The sequence below is a fragment of the Zingiber officinale genome, chromosome 7A, assembly GCF_018446385.1.
Source record: "Zingiber officinale cultivar Zhangliang chromosome 7A, Zo_v1.1, whole genome shotgun sequence".
Taxonomy (NCBI): Eukaryota; Viridiplantae; Streptophyta; class Magnoliopsida; order Zingiberales; family Zingiberaceae; genus Zingiber; species Zingiber officinale.
Window position 1 is genome coordinate 110876977 of NC_055998.1, and position 25602 is coordinate 110902578.

A 25602-nucleotide genomic window follows, 5' to 3' on the forward strand; every position below is an offset into this window, starting at 1 on the left:
TAGCCCTCAACTTCTAATTCCTCTTCTCCATGATGTGAGCTACTTGGCTCACTTGACTCCTCTTCATGACTTGAAGTGGAGCTTCCCTCATTGAACTTAGCCAAGTTGTTCCACAACTCCTTGGCATTGTTATATCCACTTACCTTACACAAAATGTCATTAGGTAATGAAAATTCAAGAATTTTCGTTACCTCATCGTTGATTGTGGATTGGTGGATTTGCTCCTTCGTCCACTTTTTCTTCTCTAGGGTTTCTCCGTCTTTATCCACCGGATGAGTAAACCCTACCTGCACACAACTCCAATAAACTAGGTTAGTCATAAGAAAGTACTTCATTCTTACCTTCCAAAACGCGAAGTCGTCGCGATCGTAGAAAGGTGGAATCGTGACATCTTCTCCAAATAACTCCATTCTCTAGCTCGTGCTCCCCCGGGTGTTGATCCAACGAAGAGCGACCTCGCTCTGATACCACTTGTAAGGATCGATGTACTCGGCTAGAGAGGGGGGTGAATAGCCGCCCCAAATTCTTCGCGTTTCTTCCTACGATTAGGGTTAGCGCAGCGGAAATGAAACCGTAGAAACGAAAAGGAAGAAGACAAACCTCAAACTCGATGGATGTAACGAGGTTCGGAGATATACTCCTACTCCTCGGCATATCCGTAAGGTGGACGAGCCCTATCAATCCGTCGGTGGATGAGTCCCCGGAGAACCGGCTAATAAGTACTCCTTGTGGGTGGAGAAACCTCGCCACAATAACTTGCAACAGCAATATAGAAATACAAAGAAGAGCAAGAACAAAAAACACAATGAATGTACAAGTACTCGCTTGCCTTCTCGTCGACTGAAGTCCCGGATGAAGCACCAACTTCACGGACGACTGCCAACAAGCAACTCAGTCGAAGAAGCTCACCCGAAGCTTCGGAGCTCAGCAAAGCTCAAGAGAACAGCAGTGAAGAAGCAGAAGCTTCGGACCAGAGGAAGAGTGAGAGTGTTACCGCACTGTAGAAGCCCTCAGCCCTCTTATACCTGCATCCACCTGCGAAGAAGAAGCCATAAGAAACTAGCCTTTGCTACGCAACGGCTAGGACGTGGACCGATCAGGCTTCATCCTGATCGGTCCACAAGGGTCCTGATCGGTCACAAGACCGATCAGGCCCTTCCCTGATCGGTCATGGAGACCGATCAGGTCCTTCCCTGATCGGTCCCATGACCGATCAGGACCTTTCCCTCCCGAAGGTGATCTCCTTCTGATCGTCTCCTGATCGGCCTGCGGTCTTCACCGTATGCTACTGATCGATCACTGATCGGTCTGCTGACCAATCAGATAAGCAACAGAATGCTTCTGTTTGGTTACTGATCGGTCACCAGACCGATCAGATAACCCAGCGTATCACTGGATCAGTCACCAGACCGATCCAAATTTAGAGCTCTAGCCCTAAACCCTAAATGGTCCTGAGAATGAGCTACCGAGCCCTCTCTTGACCTAGTCCGGAGAACGAGCTACCGAGCCCTCTCCGACTTCGTCCGGTCCAGAGAACGAGCTACCGAGCCATCTCTGACCACAGTCCGGAGAACGAGCTACCGAGCCCTCTCCGACTTTCGGTGCCAAGTCTCCAACTTGGACTTTTCCCGTGCCAAGTCTCCAACTTGGACTTTTCCCGTGCCAAGTCTCCATACTTGGACTTTTCCCGTGCCAAGCTCCCTGCTTGGACTTTTCACCAGATGTCTGGTCAACCTTGACCCATCTGGATTTCCCTTATCTGGTTTCACTCACCAGGATTTTCCAACTGCCTGGCTTCACTCACCAGGACTTTCCCACTGCCTGGGGTCACTTACCAGGACTTTCACAACTGCCTGGCTTCACTCACCAGGACTTTCTCCAACTGCCTGGCTTCACTCACCAGGACTTTCACTTTCACCTAGCTTCACTCACTAGGATTTTGACCTGGCTTCACTTACCAGGATTTCCCGACTGCCTAATATCCCAGTTAAGACTTCCCAGTCAAGTATCCGGTCAACCTTGACCTACTCGACTCTTCTTCATCCAACCTGATCAGATCCTGATCAGTATCTCTCCGCATGGACAACTGCACCTGCATTGTCCATGTCTACATGTCTTTCTGTATTGTCAAACATCGAAACCATGACCAAGGTTTACGCTTGGTCAACTAGGTCAACCTTGACCTACTGGAAATTGCACCAACAAAGATCTCCTTCGGTGAAGGCGGAAAAGCCTCTTATGGTCATTGAACATTCAGAAAGTTTCTAGGAAATGAATACTTGAGTTGTTAACTATTTCCTAAATCCAGGGGTCTTTTTATAGCTCCTTGAAAATCTTATCCGAGGCTGGAAGGCGCCTCCAACAAGGTGGAAGGCACCTCCAGTGAGGCAAGCGAAGATAAGGTTTTATCTTCGCCAACGGTTAATTTTGCCCAATCTAAGGCGCCTTCAAAAGATTGAAGGCTCCTTCAACAGGGTTGAAGGCGCCTTCCCACAGAAAGGTGCGGAGGTGCCTCTAACCAGATTGAGGGCGCCTCCAGTAGCTCCGCAGCTCCCTATTGGCTCTTCTGCTGCTTCGATCGCCTTGGTGATTTCGTCCATCCAGAATTGGGCTCATCCGAACCCATCTTTCGGCCTTCTCCTCGAGCAGGCTTCCTCCCCGACTTCTTGTCGTTCAAACATCGCGCACGTCCTTCTTGTCCACCGGTGTACTCTTCTGTAGCATCTCGTCACTCGGACACACTGAACCCGTCGGCTCTCTCCCATGTCATCCTTCTCGTTAGCTGCATCTTCCGCTCGACTTCTTGTGTTCCAAGCTCCTACACACTTAGACACAAATATCAAATATAACATGACCTAACTGAATTTGGTTGATCACATCAAAACTACTCCGGGGTTCTAATAATAACTAGGTACTATACATTGTAATAACTACCTGTTAACTTTTAGATAACCGATCGTGATCAAATAATATTCATTTGAAATATAGTAGTGTCAATGAAGTCATCTTAATTTATTTTATTCATTGAAATATTATTTTAACCATTATATCACTATTTAATAAGCAAAATAACATTAAATAATAATATAGTGATAGAAGTTAGCAACTAATTGTTGTATATTGGAGAAGATAACGTGCTATATCTTAATCATGCCTTGGCCAAGTGTTATATCAGTGTTTATTCATATTATTTTATTATTATTATTATTATTATTATTAATTATATTTGAGTATCTGTATTAATGATTAATAGTTATTTATAATTTATTTTTTCTATTAATTTAATCATAAATTAATTAAGATATTAAAGACGAGTAAATTATCTTTTGCCACGTTCTAGTAACTAACTACTATTATGTGAAAATTAATAACTACCTGCTGCAATTTACAATTTCAAATACTTTACTTAAATAAATAGCATGCCCATATGATTTTAATTGTAGAAGAAGTGTCCATCGATTTGTGAGCGCTCTCTTTATTTTTGCCCAAATAAAAACTGTTATGAAAATTTTCGGAAAAATGAGTACGTCATTAATCGCCCATTTTATTTGGTTGTCGGTGTTTAATTTGGTCACGCACCTGCGTCCCACAATAAGAGCAGGTGCTCGAAGATGCTGAGAGCCAAAAGGGCAGACCAACAACTTTTTCGTTTTCTCGGAGACTGGTGGCTCAGGGAGCAGAAGTCTCGTATGCAAGTCCATGGCCGTCGGCAGCAAGGCCCGGATCACGATCTCATCTCTCCTTTTCCTCTCTGTCGTCCTCTATGCAGCCATGTGGCTGCCGGTGCCATCGCCGACACGATTGACGGCATTACTTCGCTTCGAACACCCATTATCTCCGGTATGCGTAAGTTGACTTAATCATTCGCATTGCTCTCATTCTTTTCTCTTCCAGCATTTGTCTATTTTTCCGCATTGTTTACTGCTCTATGTTTTCGGAGGCATGACATAGGGAACACTTCAACCATCTACTTGTCTGTTCAGATGGTCCGATTCATAGAACGAATCGATCTTTCTCCGTCTGAGATTTGCATGCTTTATGTACGAGGGTTTTGGATGAAATGCAACTTTGCACATTGATTCCATGGGGACGAGCAGAGCGACGTGGAGAGCGAGAGGCCGAACGGGGAAGGCGAGATTATCTAGGTGGGGTTAGGTTCCTGCCGGTGGTCGGCTAAATTAAATTAGTAAGATGAAAATGTTAGTCAATTGATTTCTCTGTCAACTTCAGAGATTTAAGGGCAACCTACGCTCGCCTACCCACCTACGCCCATATGATCTCTCTCTCTCTCTCCCCTCTCAAATAAAACAGTTGTTTTATGTACAGCTGTTTGTCACTTGAAAAGTAGTTGAACTAAGTTTGCCCTGCCCACGGGAGACTATACAGGAAGGAGGAAATATAGGAAGGTGAAATTATAGATGAGCGTGAGGGGAAGATGAATTAAGTTCTTCTATTCAATCCATTATAATTTATAGGCCCAGGTGCATGCATGCGAGGATAGAAACAAGAAGTTGATAATTCTTACCAGGGCCAAGTGAATTTGATATTATTCCAGTGGAAGTGGGGACCAATGTTTCTCTAGTTTCAACTCCAAGACAAAATAGTGACTATTTTATGATAGTTTTGCACTGCTAGATAACCACATTTGCACAATTTATAATAATATAAGAAAAGGTTCAGAGTTATGACTCGTGTTTCAGTCACAAGCAAGTACGTGTATAAATAAGTTAGTTGCTGTGGAAAGTCTAAACGGTGGTTGAACAACTATGACTCATGTCTCATGGGAATTGACTCATGTCTCAGCCAATATAAGCTAATTGTTTGATTTATTGAATATTGGTTGCTATTAAATAAATCAGACAATTAATTTGTGTTAATAGTCAATGCTTACAAAATATATAATAAATTATACAATCTATATTTATATTTTTTAATCGGTTTTAACTAAAAAGTCTAAACAAGAAGAAGCAATCATTTAGTCATAAAAGGTATGAGTTATCAGATAACTTCATCTTTTAGAGCCCTAAAACTAGAGTAGTTAAGCATGCATAATTCAATCTTTTTCTAGAGAAATAGCAACTCGAAATTTGCCAACCCTGCTACTCCCTTGAGAAAAGCAACTGTTGCTTCTCCTTTACCAATTTAAGGTGTCAGTATAAATAAAGCTAATATTCAAAAACCACACAGTTATTCTCATAGAGGAAGATTAAGTTAATGCATATTTCGGTCACTTGGACCATCTCTGGTCGCTTGGACTATCTCCGGGCACCTAGAGCTTGGTGAACTCCAATTTGTTGACCGCCTCGCTCAGATCACTAGATCTAACCTTCAAATCGTCCGAGCACCTAGACCAATTCAGATTGCCTGAAAGCTAGATCGGTGCCTTGTCTTGGTCCGATTAATCTAATGTCACCTAGACCTCTTCCGATCATTTGAACAAGTTAGTTCTCCCTGCTTCCTGAAATACAAAGTTAGTCAACATGCAAGTTATGTTTTGCCTAGTATCTAGTCTACCTAACTACTGGGCATGCTTGGTACTTAGTCTATCTAACTTACTTGGACTTCTCATTTGCTTGTAGTTCACTCCTCTAACCCTTACTTTTTCAAGACTTTACCTAGAGTTCACTCCTCTAGTGGTTTTCCCTTGCTAAGCATTCGATCCCCTTAAGATGTACAAACATCCGGTCACCTTGACCTATGTAGACTTTCCCTTGTTTAGGTTACTCTTGACTTGTAGGATTACTTACCTTGCTTAGGCCACCCCTTACCTCTCAGGACTTTTCACCTTGCCTAAGTCACTCTAGACTTGTCAAGTCTTCTCATCTTGCCTAGGTCACTCTTGACCTATTAGGACTTCTACCAACTAACTTTTAAGCATTTAGTCAACCTTGACCTGTTTGGATTAACTTACACAATCAATCAAACCATGGTGATCGATTCTACCAACAATCTCCCCACTAAACATATTGATCAAACATCAAAATCCGAAAGGTCGATTGCACCAACAATTTCCCTCTTTTTGATATTTGAGTTATGTTAAACTATTAACCAAACTTCCCAATAAAAAATTGGGGATTCTAACTTGAACTTCTAAACTCTCCCCATTTGTCATACATTAAAAACCAATAAAGATTAAAAAAAAAAAAGTAACTAACGTTTTTGCTCCAATACATTCTTGAAAGACTTTGAATTTATTTTGAAAATAATCTCCCCTTTTCAAAGCACGTTGGAATTTTCAAAGTATTCTTTTAAAAATTATTTTGAAAAATCTTTTTAGAAATATCTTCCAAAAGAATATTTTATAAATAATACTTTCAAAAATAGTTTTCAAAATACCTATTTTGAAAATAATTTTCTCCTTTTCAAAAATATTGAAGTTTTTTAAAAAGAATTTGAGGATATTTTCAAAATATTTTTGTAAGAGATTATTTTTAAACAAATTTGAAAGGAATTTTTCTAAAAAGAATTTTAAACAATATTTTTAACATATTTTTTAAAAAATATGTTAAATAAATTTAAAGTAGATATTTTGAAAATAGATTCTTTCTCTTTTCATTTTCAAAGGTATTTTTAAGAGAATTTTTTTCAAACACATGAATTGTTTAAAAACAAATTTGAAGGATATTTTTCAAAAAAAAAAATTTGTTTCAATAAAATTTGAAATTAACTCAAAAACTTCTTGAAAAATTGTCTTTCAATGGATTCCCCCTTAACCTAACACTCCCTAAGGTCAAAACTCTTAACGTAGGTGTCTAAGGGCTTAGGAGTTTCAATGGTTCATTCCTTAGTCTACACTTTAATTTTTCAAAAAACATAATCAATTTTGAAAATTTTATCAATAGTCAAACAATTAGACAATCATTCAACATTACTATGTTAATACTATTTTAAAATAGTTTTTAAGAAAATAATTTTATAAATTTTTTAAAACCTTTTCAAAATAATTCACACAAGTAAGACACTTCTCGAAAGTGTCAAAGTAGACACTTCTCTATGTGTATCCACACAAGTAAGAGATGGAGAGGCCAAACAAAAGGTGTGCTAGCACCTATGAAGTGTTCGGCCAAGAGAGGAGAGGGAGAAGAAAATTGAGAGCAAGAGGAAGAAGATGGAATGAATGTCTTGAATGAAAAAATCAATCTCATTCAACACTAAAGTTGGTCGGCCACTTCAAGGCTTGTAACCCCCATAGAATATCAAGAGTCAAGTCTCTTGATCTCCTCCATGAGGTGGCATTTGGTCAAGTCAAACTTGACCAAATGAAGAAGCCTTGATGATGTGGCATTGGTCAAGTCAAAGTCAAGTCAAAACTTGACTCTTCATCTTCCTACTTGAGTCAAGTCAAACTTGACCACTTCTCTCCCTTGGTTGATCTAATCTAACCATTGGTTCAAGTCAATTTTAATTTAATGAATCTCTATTCATTGAATTAAATTAATTAAATGAGTCTAAGTCCAAATTAGACTCACTTAACACATGAACCAAATTGAGTCTAACTCAATTAGCTCAATCTGGATTACTCTTAATCCAATTTGGTTTATCATATGAACCTAATCATTTAGATTCATCAAATGAACTTAATCTCCATCTAATTGTCCTTTGTGTGTGACCCTATAGGTTCTTGTAACGTTGGCAATACTCCTAAACTCATTTAGAAACATAAGTAATGAGCGGTATCTAGCAACACATCATTACTACCCAAGTTACAAGAATGTTGAGATCCAACATCACCTTGTGACTACTAATTGTGACTTCTCACAATATATGACAAGTGTCCTTCTATCCTAGACATCTAGATTGATCAATGTGAGGCATAGACCGTGTCATCCTCTAATCAATCTAAATCTTGAACTCCAAGTAGACTCACTCCATCAAATGAGCTCAATATCTCATATTAACTCATTTGGGCTTGGTCATGCACTTAGTGGTCTCACTCTATCAAGAATATCGATGTCACTCCCGTCATATAGGAGGGATAGATCCCATCTACATCACTCACATCCCTCTGCATAATTCGTTACATACCCATTAGAATCCTTAGTACTCGGCTAGAGAGTGGTTTGTGAAAGCCGCCTAACTCCATATGTAGGGATCCATGGTGACTTCAGGTCCAAAGACTAGTAGTCATACTAATAGCCACATGAGAAAGTATATGACACTCATATAACGATCCATGATACTTTCTCATGGCGGGTCATTCAGTATACATTATCCAATGCATACCCATGTGTCAACTTGATATCTCCATATCCATGACTTGTGAGATCAAGTCATCGAGTTGACCTACATGCTAGTCTCGTCACATTAACATTGTCCCTGAATGTTAATACTCGACTAGGAATGATTAAGAGTAGTGTTCCCTATATCATCTCACTATCGGTTCAACTAACCAATTGATATAGGTAAGAACCCTCTATTCAAGGACGCTATTATACTTAGTTATTTGGCACCAATACGAGTAAGTATAATAACCAAAACAAATGCCTTTATTTATATATACAAGAGTATGATACAATGAGTCCATACAACAATCATCAAATGATTGGCTCTAGAGCTCTAACTAACAATCTCCCATTAGCACTAGTGCCAATCAGTGTAGGCTCTAAGCCCCAATGACCTAGTGTGACCATCATGCTTTCTCTATGCCAAAGCCTTGGTCAAGGGATCTGCATGTTAGCCTCTGTGGGTACTCTGCAAATCTTCACATCTCCTCTGTCGATAATCTCTCGAATGAGATGGAAATGCCGTAGTATGTGTTTGGTCCGCTGGTGTGAGCGAGGTTCCTTCGCCTGTGCTATAGCTCCATTGTTGTCACAATAGAGCTCAATAGGGTCAGTAATGCTAGGAACCACCCCAAGTTCAGTGATGAACTTGCGGATCCAAACTGCCTCCTTTGCTGCTTCTGATGCAGCAATATACTCGGCCTCTGTCGTAGAATCAACTACTGTGTCCTGCTTCGAACTCTTCCAGCTCACAGCACCACCATTTATGCAAAACACGAACCCTGACTACGATCGATAATCGTCCTGGTCGGTCTGGAAGCTGGCATCACTGTAACCCTTTACAGCTAGCTCGTCATTGCTTCCATATATCAAGAAATATTCTTTAGTCCTTCTTAAGTACTTAAGAATATTCTTGACCGCTATCCAGTGACTTTCACCTGAATCTGACTGGTATCTGCTCGTCATGCTCAAAGCATATGAGACATCAGGACGAGTACATAGCATGACGTACATGATAGATCCTATAGCTGAGGTATAAGGGATCTGATCCATGCGGTCTCTCTCCTCTCTAGAAGAGGGACCTTGAGTTTTTGAAAGACTCACACCATGTGACATCGGCAGAAATCCCTTCTTGGAGTTCTGCATGGCAAACCGAAGGAGTACCTTGTCAATATATGTACTCTGACTTAGGCCAAGCAACCTCTTAGATCTATCTCTATAGATCTGTATGCCTAGAATGCGGGATGTTTCACCTAAGTCCTTCATTGAGAAACATGTCCCTAGCCAAGTCTTGACAGACTGTAGCAAAGGGATGTCTTTCCCAATGAGCAGTATGTCATCAACATACAATATAAGGAAGACAACTGTGTTCCCTACAACCTTCTTGTAGACACAAGACTCATCTTCGTTTTTGATGAAACCAAACTGTTTGATTGCATCATTGAATCGAAGATTCCAGCTCCGAGAAGCTTGATTTAGTCCATAAATGGACCTATGCAGCTTGCATACTCTGCTAGTATACTGTGGATCTACAAAACCCTCAGGTTGTGTCATGTACACAATCTCGAGCAGGTTTCCATTTAGAAATGCGGTTTTGACATATATCTGTCATATCTCATAGTTATGGTATGCTGCAATAGCAAGCATGATCCGAATGGACTTAAACATCGCTACTGGAGAAAATGTTTCATTATAGTCAATACCATGAATCTGCTTGAAACCTTTAGCTACCAAGCGACCCTTATAGATAAGTCCATCCATGTCAGTCTTTCTCTTAAAGACCCACTTACATCCTATGGGTTTTACCCTTTCAGGTGGATCAACCAAAGTCCATACTTGGTTAGTGTACATGGATTCCATCTCAGATCTCATGGCCTCTAACCATTTCTCCTATAGGATATAGGGACGACATCAAGAGGAGTGGTCTCAAACCGTTGGTAAAAGTGCAAGAGTGGTTGAAAATCACTCTTAAAAGTATGACCGCCCCTAGAGGGGTGTTCTATTTGAAGGCGGTTGTTGTTCCTCAACTCTTTGTGGAACAACATCATCCACAACACTTTGTGGTTCCAGTTCAACTTCCATCGAGGCTTGAGTGCTATGGTCCGCATCTTGAACTTATTCAAGATCGAACATACTCCCACTAGTCTTTCTAGAAACAAAGTCTCTTTCTAGAAAGACCCCAGTCTTTGCCACAACTACCTTGTGCTGACTGGGAATGTAGAAGTAATATCCCTTAGTTTCATTGGGATATCCAATAAAGTAGCACTTGTCGGATTTTGGTCCTAATTTGTCTGAAACTTGACGTCGAACGTAAGCCTCACAACCCCAAATCCTCATAAAAGACACCTGGGCATCTCTCCCAGTCCATATCCTATATGGTGTCTTTATCACGGCCTTGGATGGAACTCGGTTGAGTATAAAAGTTGTCGTGTCTAGAGCATAGCCCCAAAGAAATGTTGGAAGATCTATGTGACTCATCATAGACCGTATTATATCTAATAGGGTACGATTCCTCCTTTCGGATACACCATTCCACTGTGGTGTTTCAGGAGGAGTGAGTTGGGATAGAATCCCACACTCAGCTAGATAGTCACGAAACTCATGGCTAAGGTATTTCCCACCTCGATCTGATCGAAGTATCTTAATACTCTTGCCAAGCTGGTTTTGTACTTCATTCTTGAATTCTTTGAACTTTTCAAAGGATTCAGACTTATGTGTCATCAAGTACACATAGCCATATCTATTGAAGTCAGTAAATGTAATGAAGTACCTATAACCGCCTCTAGCAGTGACATTGAAAGGGTCACATACATCACTATGTATAAGTCCTAATAAATCAGTCGCTCTTTCGCTGTGCCCACTAAAGGGAGTCTTGGTCATCTTGCCTAGTAGGCATGACTCGCACGTCTCATAAGATTCAAAATCAAATGAGTCCAGCAAACCATCCTTATGGAGCTAGGATAAGCGCTTGTCATTTATATGACCTAAGCGACAGTGCCAGAGATAGGTTTGATTCATGTCATTTGACTTGAACCTCTTGGTATTTATGTTATAGATAGGGCTTTCAAGGTCTAGAATATAGAGTCCGTTCATCAGAGGTGCACTATAATAGAATATATCTTTTAAATAAATAGAACAACATTTGTCCTTTATTATAAAAGAGAAACCTTTCTTGTCCAAACAAGAAACTGAAATTATGTTCTTAGTTAAAGCAGGCACATAACAACATTCATCTAATTCTAATACAAGTCCAGAGGGCAGAGATAGATGATAAGTTCCTATAGCAACAACAGCAACCCGTGCTCCATTGCCTATTCGTAGGTCCACCTCGCCCTTCGTCAATGCCTTGCTATTTCTCAGCGCCTGCACATTAGTACAAATGTGAGAAGCACATCCGGTATCTAATACCCATGATGAAGAAATAGATAGATTGACTTCTATAACATATATACCTGAAGTGGAAGTCTCACTTCGCTACTTCTTAAGATTTTCCAGGTACACCTTGCAGTTCCTCTTCTAGTGCCCGGTCTGACCGCAGTGGAAACAGGTAGCATCCTTGGCGACCCCTCCTTTAGGCTTCAGTGCCATGCCTTAACCCTTGGCTTGGGACTTTCCTTTGCCTTTGGGCTTGCCCTTGCCCTTATGTTTCTGAACCATCAGAACAGAGTTGGGCTTAACCTTCTTAAGGTTTAGCTCAGCGGTTCTTAACATGCTAAGCAGCTCGGGCAGTGACTTGTCAATTTCGTTCATGTTGTAGTTTAGAACGAATTGACTATAGCTATCCGACAAGGATTGCAAGATCAGGTCAGTGGCCAGCTCTTGGCCAAGCGGGAATCCCAACCTCTGTAGGTTTTCTATGTACCCAATCATTTTGAATACATATGGGCCTACGGAAGCCCCATCTGACATCTTGCACTGAAATAGTGCCCTTGAGATCTCAAATCTCTCGTGCCGCACTTGTCCTTGATATAGTTGACGAAGATGTTCAACCATATCATAAGCACCCATTAACTCATGTTGCTTCTGAAGCTCAGAGTTCATGGTCGCGAGCATTAGACATAATACATCTAATGCGTCATCTTGATGCTTCTTGTAAGCATCTTTGTCTGCTCGCGTGGCATTGGCAGGAGGAGCCTCCGGAATGGGCTGCTCTAGAACGTACAGTTTACGTTCCTGGGTGAGAACTATTCTCAGATTCCTGTACCAGTTCAGGAAATTTACTCCGTTGAGCTTGTCCTTGTCAAGGACAGAACGTAGAGAAAAGGTGTTCGTGTTTGACGTCATGGTTATCTACAACAGAAAAATACAGAAAATAAATAAACATCATATTCTAGTAATCATTTAATTAGGCCTTTAATTAAATGATGCTCCCACTGAATTCTATAATTCATGTGGGACAAGATCCACATCATACTAACCCTTGAGTTAGCTTTGACTAATACGCCTAAGATTTAGTATGATCGGTAGGTAACGATTTACCAATTACATCTCTATGCAACTCTTGTTTATAGGATCATTATCCGCAGTTATATTAAAACTTGAGTTAGCTTTGGCTAATACACCCAAGAATTAATATAAATGTGATTTATGTCCTATCTTTCCAACCGTTGGAAGAATGCCTACAGTTAAACTCGATTTAACTAGTTGTACTCAATCAAATTGAGTCTCTACTCACCCATACGTTGATAGGCGGGACCAAGATTGTCCCTCCGTATCCTACCAAGATAATATGTGTTGCTCTGCTTTGGCAGATTCAACAACACATGTGATCGAGGTAGTGATAGGTATCATGGCATGATAGGCATTTTAGAGTTGACGCGATTGAGATCTAATCTAATCGTAGGGTGCATCTTGTACACGATTTAAATCTAATCTAATCGTTAAGGCGCTAATTAACTACTTTACTAACATGCATCGCACATACACACACAAGCAATTAATTAAATTATTTGTTATTAGTCATGGCCCTACTACGATCTTCTCAAGCCAATGAGAAGATCGGATAGTCAATCTAGGGTCAACAGCTTTTCCAAGCTCCTCCCTTTGACCACCTTGTGTTGCTCGCGCCCTCCTCGTAACTCCATCTCGAGTGGACCTTCCACCGCTCCAATTTTGTACATTACATTTTTGAAACTCGAGTTACATTCGAGTCTAAACTAATTTACAACAAGAATAAATGGAGAAAGGCACGACGCGTAGGTCGCGTATCAAGTATACAACACACACAACACAAATGACGGCGCGCAGGCCGTAATATGAATTACAACACAAATATACCAATCAAATTGGGTCTTTTTGGGCCATGACCATCACAAATTATACATAATTCTAAATTATGTATTTTCTATAATTTTCGGTAATTTTTACTACAATTTTTACAATTTTTATGAGTAAAATTCCCGGCGGTCTCGTTTAGTGGGTTTTCGGGCGTAATCGCGGAACGAATCCCCTTGCGGGGCCAGGGGCAGTACCCCTACCCGCGATATAACCATCACGAGTGTTCCTTAGCGATCCTACAGCGCCTTAGCCCACTGTCCCAAAATGTTTTGGGGCGAAACCTTGCCGTTTCGGAAAAATCTTCTCGGTAGTAGAAGCCTACAAGTGTCGAAACACTTGTGCTTCGCTTCTACGAGAAAAATACCCATAAAAACCATAAAACCCATAAAATTACAGAAAGTTACAGAACCGATATTTTTCTTAAAAATACAAATTAAACTCGTACAAGACTTTGCGCGTGGCTCTGATACCATTTTTGGGATTTTCGAGCCGCAAAAATCGCTTTTTCGCGTTGCGGAAACCCCGAATCTCCCATGCCACCGGATCCGTGTGAAGTTTATAAAACAAAATTTCATGTACGAGTTTACTAAAGCCTAGATCTACACTAGGAGAAGGAATTTTACCCTTGATGCGAAGCTCTTCGCAATCCCGCTAGTCCTCGGTTCGCCGGATCTTAAAAGTGTCAAAGTAGACACTTCTCTATGTGTATCCACACAAGCAAGAGATGGAGAGGCCAAACAAAAGGTGTGCTAACACCTATGAAGTGTTCGGCCAAGAGAGGAGAGGGAGAAGAAAATTGAGAGCAAGAGGAAGAAGATGGAATGAATGCCTTAAATGAAAAAATCAATCTCATTCAACACTAAAAGTGGCCAGCCACTTCAAGGCTTGTAACCCCCATGGAATACCAAGAGTCAAGTCTCTTGATCTCCTCCATGAGGTGGCATTTGGTCAAGTCAAACTTGACCAAATGAAGAAGCCTTGATGATGTGACATTGGTCAAGTCAAAGTCAAGTCAAAACTTGACTCTTCATCTTCCTACTTCAGTCAAGTCAAACTTGACCACTTCTCTCCCTTGGTTGATCTAATCTAACCATTGGTTCAAGTCAATTTTAATTTAATGAATCTCTATTCATTGAATTAAATTAATTAAATGAGTCTAAGTCCAAATTAGACTCACTTAACACATGAACCAAATTGAGTCCAGCTCAATTTGGATTACTCTTAATCCAATTTGTTTCATCATATGAACCTAATCATTTAGGTTCATCAAATGAACCTAATCTCCATCTAATTGTCCTTTGTGTGTGACCCTATAGGTTCTTGTAACGTTGGCAATGCTCCTAAACCCATTTAGAAGCATAAGTAATGAGCGGTATCTAGCAACACATCATTACTACCCAAGTTATAAGAATGTTGAGATCCAACATTACCTTGTGACTACTAATTGTGACTCCTCACAATATATGACAAGTGTCCTTCTATCCTAGACATCTAGATTAATCAATGTGAGGCATAGACCGTGTCATCCTCTAATCAATCTAAATCTTGAACTCCAAGTAGACTTACTCGATCAAATGAGCTCAATATATCATATTGACTCATTTGGGCATGGCCATGCACTTAGTGGTCTCACTCTATCAAGAATATCGATGTCACTCCCGTCATATAGGAGGGATAGACCCCATCTACATCACTCACATCCCTCTGCATAATTCGTTACATACTCAGTAATCGCCTTTATAGTCCACCCAGTTACGGGTGACGTTTGACGAAACCAAAGTACGTAACTCCTTATGTAGGGATCCATGGTGACTTCAGGTCCAAAGACTAGTAGTCATACTAATAGCCACATGAGAAAGTATATGACACTCATATAACGATCCATGATACTTTCTCATGGCGGGTCATTCAGTATACATTCTCCAATGCATACCCATGTGTCAACTTGATATCTCCATATCCATGACTTGTGAGATCAAGTCATCGAGTTGACCTACATGCTAGTCTCGTCGCATTAACATTGTCCCTGAATGTTAATACTCAAATAGAAATGATTAAGAGTAGTGTTCCTTATATCATCTCACTATCGGTTCAACTAATCGATTGATATAGGTAAGAACCCTCTACTCAAGGACACTATTATACTTAGTTATTTTGCATCAATATGAGTAAGTATAATAACCAAAACAAATGCCTTTATTTATATATACAAGAATATGATACAATGAGTCCATACAACAATCATCAAATGATTGGCTCTAGGGCTCTAACTAACCGAACCTATGCCACCAACGACTCCACATTCGCTCGTGGTATTAATCACATTAGAATTCCTTTAGGAGAAAAAAATTCTAAATATCAAAGTCTTAATGATAACTACAATGAGATTCATGCTATTGATGAAATAAGTTTGTTTATTTACTTGTAGATGTTGAACCTTTGAAGTTTGAAGAAGTAAAAGAAGATGAGAAATGGAGATGAGCCATGGATGAAAAAAATTTAGGCTAGTGTGAAGTGTGATACTTGAGAGTTAGTTTCTCTTTCAAAAGACCATAAGACTATTAGAATCGAATGGGTGTATAAGACAGAGAATGTCAATGGAGAAGTAGAAAGGTATAAAAACATGACTTGTCACTAAAGTGACGCTGGACAGAATAGCGATTATCTTGCGAGCTGAAGTGAGAGAGGAATTGTGGAGAAAAAAAGATAAGAAATCGATAAACGAAGAGAACCCGCTATCTCTTGGTTTTATCGAAAAAGGAGTTTTATTCAATAACAAAGATAATCCCTAACATCAACTAAACATATGTTTATATAGACCCAAAACTCTAACATGTAAAAGATGAAAATTATCAAAAATACCCTAAATACTAAAAAAAACCAAAAATGATTAAAAATAATAATTTACAAAAAAAATTAAAAAAAAAATCCAATAAATCCTCCTACATCATAAAGGCTACTAGCGGAAACAGGATATTGATTATGATAAGATTGTTGGTTAATGCTAGGCAAACGTACCGATTTCACTGTACAAAAATTTTTTGTACAAGTGTCGAACCTTTCCTTAAATAACCTATTGTGTTTTTTAGAAGTTAAATTAGGAATCGCAGACGGAACTTAACATCATTGATTCCAAATTTAACTTATCTGTTTTTAATGGTTTAGATTTGAATCGCAAGCGGAACTTAACACTATTGATTCAAATCTACCTAAGTTATTAATTTCATTAAATATTAATTTCAAACATTGGCTTCCAGGACTGCATGGCGAGGCACATGACCTTCTTGGATATGGGAGCAACCACCACCGCCTAGGCAAAGCCTTTTAAGGAAAGCTAATATTTAATTTCCTTAAATAACTCTAGGTTAACCAAAAAGAACAATCGAATCACAAATTCGAAAAAGAAGAAAACACAAACTCGAAAAATAAATTCGAAAAACTAGATCTAATTGCCTCTTGTATTTAGAATTCTTACAAAAAGAAATAACCAGCATAATGCGGAAAACAATTGCTAATTATACATTCTCTTTGTAAACTAATGACCTCGAGATCTTCTGCCGTATTCCTCGCCTCGCCTTGGACGTCGTATGGGCGACAATCCTCCAAGATGAACACCACCTAAAAGAGCTTCTCCTCCTTGTAATATTCGGCCACCACCACCACAATAGAAAAGAGAGCAAAGGGAGAAGAGAGGGAGAGAGGGGTCAGCCACCAAGAGAGTCTCCAAGCCAAAGAATAAGAGTTGTATCTCATGAAGCCCCCTCACCCCTTCTTTTATATTACTTGCCCAAGGCAAATAAGGAAAAACTTTTTACAAAAAATAAAATCATCCAAGAGTTTTTCCTTTTCCCTTTTTATTTTCCTTTTCTTTCCTCTTGATTGAATCAATCACCAATTTTTATTTTGTGATGATTTTATTATTTTTAATATGGTCGACCACTTGCTTGGGCACCAAGCAAGGTGGTCGGCCACCTCATCAAAAGAAAAAGGAAATATAATTTTTTAAAAAAATTTACAAGAAGAAATCCTCTTATAAAATTTACAAGCTCTCTTTCCTAAAGTAGGAGTTAAAAAAGGAAAGTTCTAAAAATTAAAACCATATTTTAAAATTTAAAACTTCTCTTATAAAATTTCCTTTTTTAACATGATAATAGAAAATTTTAATTTTAAAACTTATCTTCCTTTTTTTCAAAACCATGAGGATGGTTAAAAAAAGAAAAGTTTTAAAACTTTTAAAACTCTCTATTAAAACATGTGGCCAAATTCAAATAAGGAAAGTTTTTAAAATTAAAATCTTTCTTTTAAAACTTATAGTTTTCTACAAAGAGAAGATTTTAAAAATTCAAAAACAACACTCCTTGTTTGAATATTATGGTCGGCCCCTACATGCTTGGTCACCAAACAAAGGGTCGGCCCCTATAGAAGAGGATGTGGCTGGCCCTTGCTTGGTCACCAAGCATTGGACCGGCCCACTTCTTGGACACCAAGAAGAGCCTTACATTTGGATGGACTTAAGGCTATGATGAGGCTATGACAGGGATCTAGAAGAGAAATTGGTTTTGGCCTTCCGATGAGCTTGAGTATCCCCTGCTCGCCCCGAACACACAACTCAAGTTCATCGATAATAACTCATTCCACTAGAGAGTTATTACCGCACTACCGCACCAATCCCAAATTACATTATGGGCTCCTTCTTATTATGAGTGTGTTAGTCTCCCTGTGTTTAAGATTACGAATGTCCACTAATTAAGTAAGTTACTGACAACTCACTTAATTAATATCTCGCTCCAAGAGTAGTACCACTCAACTTCATTGTCATGTCGAACTAAGTCCACCTGCAGGATTTAACATGACAATCCTTATGAGCTCCTCTTGGGGGCATTCTCAACCTAGATAACTAGGACACAGATTCCTTCTATAATCAACAACACACACTATAAGTAATATCATTTCCCAACTTATCGGGCATATTGATTTATCGAACTAAACCTCACCCTTTGATAAGTCAAAGAAATAAATATTAAATATATGTGCTTGTTATTATATTAGGATTAAGAGCACACACTTCCATAATAACTAAGGTCTAGTTCTTTTATTAAGTCAGTACAAAAAAAACTTACCTAAATGGTCCTACTCAATACACTTAGAGTGTACCAGTGTAATTTATTAGTCAAGATAAACTAATACTTAATTACACTATAACTATTCCGATGGTTTGTTCCTTTCCATCTTAGTTGTGAGCAATTGTTTATAATTTATAAAGAACCGTCAACATGATCTACTGTGCGTGACGCCACACACCATGTTGTCTACAATATAAATTAATTGAACAATTACATTTAACAAATAAATGTAGATATTGACCAATGTGATTCTTTTATTTCAAAAATAAATGTTTACAAAAGCTAGGCTTTTAGTATATACTTCAACAAAGATGTTTGCTCCAGTAGCTCAATTGGAGATAATTCGCTTGCTAATATATCTTACTATTCAGAATCAATGGAAGATTTATTAGTTAGATGCTAAATCTACTTTGTTAATGGTTATGTTAATGAGGATGTCTATATTGAGCAACTTATTGGATATGTGGTTAAGGGGCATGAAATAAAATGTTGAAGATAAAAAAACACTTTATGGGCTTAAATAGACGTCGAGTGATTGAAACAATCAACTTGACAAGTATTAATAAGAAAATGTTTTTTTTGAGATGCGCACAAGTATGTATTCTATATGAGAGAAGAAGATTAAAATTTCTTACTTGTTTGCATTTATGTGGATGATCTCATTTTTACAAGAACTAATCAAAAAATGTTTGAAGAATTCAAGATGCCTAAGGGTCGTGAATTTGAGATGAGTGACATAAGATTCATGACTTATTTCTTGGGAATCGAAGTAAAGAAAATGGAGAAAGAAACTTTGAGTTCATAAGAAAGATATGTGAAAGAGGTTCTCCAGAAATTCAACATGCTCAATTGCAAATTAGTTAATACCCTTCTGTAATTTGGAGCACAACTATTCAAAATAAAGAAAAGAGAAGAAAATATTGATCTAACTACATTTAGAAGTCTTATTGGGAGCTTAAGATACTCGAGTTGTATAAGACCTAACTTTTTATTTGCATTTGGAGTTATGAGTCGATTTATGGAGAATCCAAGTCTCATATGTTGACAACTAAGAGGATACTTCTCTATATTAAAGGTAGTCTTGATTATGACATTCTTTATTCATCCTCTAGCAATTACAAGTTGATAAACTTTGTGATAGCGATTTTGTTGGAGATCTTGATGATAGAAAAAACACAAATGGTTTTGTATTTTTTTTGAAAAATAATGCAATTTCATCGAGATAAAAATGCAAACTATTGTGACACTTTCCAGTTGTGAAGTTGTGTATGTTGCAGCTACTTCTTACACTTTTCATGCTATATGGTTGAGAAGATTGTTAAAAGAACTTCATTTGGAGCAAGTAGATGCTACAAAGATTATGATTGCTTAATGCTTGTCAAAACATCCAGTGTTGCATAAATCTAGCAAGAGCGAGTACATTGACACACAATATTATTTTATTTAAGAATGCATTGCAAAGAAAGAAGTTAAACCGGAGTATGTGAAGACTATGCATTAAGTTGCTGATATCTTTATAAAGTCACTCAAGTTTGATGATTTTCAGAAACTGAGGTTCATTCGCGGAATCAAAAAGATTCAAGTTTAGGAGGGAGTGTTAGATGTTGAAAAGTTAAACTTGAACCACATACTAAATGCTTTATGTATATGAACCAAGACATACATGAATCTTGTAATTCAAGTACCTAGATAGAATAAATACATGTATCTAATTAATAATCTAGCGATTTCTATTGAGTAGTATAAATAGTCACGATTGTGAAATTGAAAATTAAGTCAGTTTTGCAATACAACTCCTCTTTTTTTCCTAGAAATCTATGAGAGGCCACCACCTTCTAACAACACTGTAGTGTTGTAGGGATCTTTTGCAAAAAACAATAACATACGCAACGAAAAAATGATCCCTCTAGAGATCCAAGTGAATATTATATATACGTTATTCTACTCTATCAAGATAGATTAGTTATCTTTGTTGGGTGAGCGGTACAATCCTGGCAGCAACTTTGATTCGTCGAATCTCAGCGTGATCAGAGTAGTCAGGCCTCTTCGGTATACACACGAACACCTCCTTCGTTCATCTCACGAACTTAGCCTTCGTAGAAGAACCACCTTCATTGTGCTAGCCACTTTAGTGATTCAGCCAAGAGAAGAAGAAGAGGAAGAAGAAGATCAAGAGTCTCTTCAAAATTTTACTCAAAAGGGCCTTTTTATATTCATCCAATGAATACCAAGGGTTTTGCCTTTTGGTCTTCTTCCATAATGATGAATTAATCTCTATTAATCTTCTTAATGGGTTGGATTTAGTATATTGGATTAACCATTACCCAATAAGTCATTAACCCAATAGTCCAATAAATCTAACCCATTAATACAATGAGTCTAATCTGAATTCATTTTAGTGTAAATGAGTTAAATTCGAATTAGATTTAGCCTTATAATTTTAGGGTCCATCATATTTTAGTTAAACTAAAATATACCCATCTCCAAACCCGCATGTTCTTTGTATGTGACCCAATAAGCAATGAATGACATCTAGCAATATATCATTGCTACCCATGTGACAAGGATATCGAGATTCAACCTAACATTTCTGTGTCTATTATATTGTATAACTTGGTCCTTTTATCCTCAATATCTAGATTGATTAATGAGGCATAGACCGTGTCATCATCTTATCAATTTTTATGTTTCTTAATCTCTAAGTAGACTCACTTAACCAAATGAGTTTAATATCTCATATTGACTTATTTGAACATGAGCATGCATTTTAGTAGTCTCACTTAATCAAGGGGTCGATAGATATCACTTCCGTCATATAGAAGGGATAAATCTCATCTACATCACTCACATCCCTCATAACTTATTGCATATCTAGTGATAGATTTTATAGTCCACCTTGTTACATATAATGTTTGTCAATACCAAAGTGCACAACTCCTTATGTAAAAAACCATAGTGACTTCAGGTCTAAGGACTATTTATACTAATAATCGCTATAAAAATTTTATGACACTCATAATGATCCATGAAACATTATCACGGCGAGTTCAGTATATATTCTCTAATATATACCTAGTGTTAACTTGATATCTTATATCCATGACTTGTGATATTAGGTCATCAATTGACCTACATGTTAGTCTCAACACATTAATATTGCCCTTGTATATTAATACTTGACTAGGAATAGTTAAGAGTAGCTATAAATTTAACCAATTGATATGTTATAGACTAGAACCTACTACCCTAGGACATTATTATACTTATTCATTTGACACAGATCTAAAATAATATAATAATCCTTGTATGATACAATATGTCCTAAGTCAATCAACTCTTGATTGACTCTTAGTGCTTACACTAACAAGTGCTATATGAAAACTATGTATATCAAGGTAGGAAGAGGGGTTTTGGACCATATAAAGATTTTAGTTCGTTTCTATATGCACAATTCTAGCAATATTTACAATTGTTTTTGATCCATGATGCTAGAGATATTTGATGTTGAACCATATAGTGATATTAGCATGTTGAGTTCCCACGGTTTAATTATTATTTAACTCTTATTGTCTTGGTTCAAGTTCTGATGCGTTTGCATGCAGAAAAAGCAAGCTTTGAGAGATGAATTGGACATAGCCTTGGAAGAAACCTCAATGGACAACAAGATATTAATCATTGCCATTCTGAACAGAGCATACATGGGTGAAAATGGCATGTTGGATCTCTTCCTCCAGAGCTTGCACCAAGGAGAGAAGACTGAATTCTTGATCAATCACCTTCTCCTTGTTGCAGTTGATCAGCTGGCCTTCAATCAATGTAAGATTTTACAACTTCATTGCTATCATCTGGTCTCCGACAGTGCTAGTTTCTCCAAGGAGGCCTTTTACATGTCTGATGATTTCATCAAGATGATGTGGAGAAGAACTCAGTTCCTCAGAGAAGTACTTAGGCGTGGATATAGCTTCATATTCACGGTAAGCTTACTCATGTTGCAATATGCTATTTTTTGATAAATCGGAACCCTAGTTTGCATCCGATATAGCATCGAAGTGACATCTGATATATTGGTCTACTGTCCTTAGAACATCAGTGCATTCTTCACGGATTTTGTTTCCCTGTTCCTCCGTGGAATATTTCTCCAGTTAAATTCAATAGATAATTAAAATTTTCAAAAATCAGAGTGGTTGCTGGTTGAATGGTTACCAATCTAGGAAGAAGAAATAAAACCAAGGTTTATAGAACTGTTTCTGATCAGCTGTGTATTAACAGCATATTTTGACAGGAAAGTAACCTCTACGAATGCATTTCTCTGATAAGATTTGCTTTCCTTCTTGTTTAGGAAACAAAAGAAAGAGCGAAACTTAAGGGAGCATTTGGTTGGCAAGTTTTCCATTTTCATTTTCTGAGAGAAGGGAAAACATTGTTTGGTTGGCAATTTTCACATCCATTTTCTAGAAAAGGAGAAATCATTCTATGAGAAAATAAAGAATGCCATTTTTTAAGAAAAGAGAAAACGTGCGTTTTTCAAAAAATGAAAATGTAGAACGCTCCAACCAAATGCTCCCTTAACTTTTCCAAACAACCCACTATTTTTATGACTTGTATACCAAGTTTTTCCCTTTACAAATTCAAGTGATAGAGTATCTACTTTTACAAGGGAAACCGAATATGAATTACAGGGCACTTGTTTTCTTGTGAAGGAAAAAATTATCAGCCTTTTTATTTTCCTTAGATATCAATCTTATCATCTATGTGCGATTACATAACTCTTCCTTTTTGGTTTATCATTCTTAGGACATGGATATACTCTGGCTAAGGAACCCATTGACAAAATTGAGTGGTGGAGAAGACCTGCAAATAAGCTGTGATAAGTACAACAGCCAACGACCATTTGATGCTGCATCCAACTTTATCAACACTGGGTTTTACTTCATTTCAGCAAATAAGAGGACTATAGCCATGTTTGATCACTGGAATGGTGCAACGAATAGGTCATTAGGCATGAAAGATCAGGATGTATTACTTAAGCTGAACATTGAGGGTGTCTTAGGAAAACTTGGTGTGAGAGTGAAGTACTTGGATAATAATTACTTCAGTGGTTTCTGCCATAAGAGTAGAGATTTCAGGAAAGTGATTACAATGCATGCTAATTGTTGCGTTGGCACAAAAGCAAAGCTTATAGACTTGAGAGCTTTCTTCGAAGCCTGGAAGATTAACAATGGCACATCAAATGCAACTTGGCCTGCACACAAGTCATGCTTGTTTGCAAAGAACAGAAAGCTCATTTCTGAATCTGCAAGTTTACATAATTGCAAACAATTAGTCTGCTAATCCGTTTCTTCTTCTCAAAGATGCCTGCTACTGATATGTCGTCAGTTTTTTCAAAGAACTATATCTCTACTTTTGTCGAATTATGATATAAGCATATACCAAATATATGTCCATTCTGTATGTCTATTTGTGGTTGGATTGAAATATTCGAATGTAATCTTGCTCTCAATTTCAAATGTTTTTTTTCATATGGTTTACTTGGTGCAACATGTCTTAAACATGTAGTGTGCAAATAGTTTTAATATTTGGATTAGAGTTTAAGTTAGAAAATTATTACGATCTTAGATGTAAGTGTGCAGAGTAGAAAACTTAACAAGTGTTACAAGAGCAATAATGGAAGGCTAAGTAAGTCGATGGGACTAATAGTTGGCACTTGGAAGCCGAATTAAGTCAAGGGGTTAGATACTTGGCATAAGGAAGTTCATGTAGGTTGGAGACTAAATTCTTTATAGTGTATAGTCTCAGCAAATTAGGGAGATCAGATACTCAGCATTTAATGAGGTCTCCAAGTCAATAAAATTTTTAGGCATGGATGACATAGAAGAATGATGATTTATTCTTGGCACAACGAAGTTCAGGAGGCAACAGAGAGTCTCTTGGCATGAAGGTAAGCTTTTGTGAGGAGAGTCGATTGCACATGTACTTAGGGGTATAGGGGGATTTAACCTAGGAGTGGACTTAATCTTGAAAAAAGTAATAGTAAGGATATTGGTCGATTGGAAGTCTTTTAGAAAACATAGGGTTGAACAAAAACAACAAAAGAATAAAAATGATCTCTCTGATCAGGCAACATTTATGTTCAGGTAACAAAAACTGTCAATCGATTGATACTATATTTAATCAATTGATAGCTTATTCATTCCATTGATCAAACCACAAATTCCAAAACCACAAATCAAGTATGATATTCTATTTTGAGGTCAATCGATTGAAATTAGGGATCAGTCAACTCAATAACAAACAAAATTTCTATTCGAGAAAGCAATTGAGTCGAGTGCAGTCAATCCATTTGATTTTGTAGTCATATCAGTTGACTGAACAAAACAAACAAAATAGTAAAGTTTTACGAAGCCATTAATTTGACATCATAAAATTAGCTATAATAGTATATGTATCGATTGCTACTGGCCTAGAAAAATATAACGATCACTAATTTGAAAATGAAGAAAGACATAAGGAGGTTACTGAAAACTTATAGGTTTGCTCTCTAATATTCATTGTATAAAATTCTCATTGTCATGGAGTAGGGGTCCAAAGGTGATAGGATTGGGGCTCTAGAGGGGATGGGGTGAATAGCGTTTGTGTTCATTTTTTACTCCTTCTTATTTATCCATCGAGTTTGCAGCGGAGTATAAAATAACAAATAAGAACACTCCATATTTAGCATGGTTTGGCAACCCCTCAGGGTTCCTACTCTATGATTATGTTTCGAACACGAGCACTATATTTTTCTCCTTCCCAGACACCTTTCGTCGGTAGAGAAACCTCTTACAAGCTTATCAGACAAACAAATAATCAATCAAAACAATAACAAGAGTAATAGAACAAATTGTAAGTACCCCGGGTTAATTTTGATGTGATCAATCAAATTAAGTTAGGCTATGCAGATTTGATACCTTGTATCTAAGTGTGCAGGGACTTATGAATAC

At 37.8% G+C, this 25602-nt stretch overlaps 1 protein-coding gene across 2 annotated transcripts; it reads left to right on the top strand.

The window, feature by feature from the left end:
* The first annotated feature begins 3628 nt into the window (after positions 1-3628).
* On the top strand, positions 3629-24112 carry LOC122000374 (uncharacterized protein At1g28695-like). Of its 2 annotated transcripts, none has more exons than XM_042554786.1 (3): positions 3629-3846; positions 22225-22596; positions 23417-24112. In XM_042554786.1, the coding sequence occupies exons 1-3, from the start codon at positions 3700-3702 to the stop codon at positions 23951-23953; spliced, it is 1056 nt and encodes a 351-aa protein (XP_042410720.1). In that variant the 5' UTR covers positions 3629-3699; the 3' UTR covers positions 23954-24112. The 2 variants fall into 2 exon arrangements, with proteins under 2 accessions (XP_042410720.1, XP_042410721.1); XM_042554787.1 differs by having other exon boundaries at positions 3629-3840.
* Positions 24113-25602: the final 1490 nt, after the last annotated feature.

Excerpts from the sequence above, each read along its gene's own strand:
- LOC122000374 (XM_042554786.1), top strand. The coding sequence starts at position 3,700 with ATGGCCGTCGGCAGCAAGGCCCGGATCACGATCTCATCTCTCCTTTTC. Across the intron at positions 3,847-22,224 it reads ACCCATTATCTCCGGTATGC|AAAAAGCAAGCTTTGAGAGA; the intron begins GTAAGTTGACTT and ends GTTTGCATGCAG. Across the intron at positions 22,597-23,416 it reads GATATAGCTTCATATTCACG|GACATGGATATACTCTGGCT; the intron begins GTAAGCTTACTC and ends TATCATTCTTAG.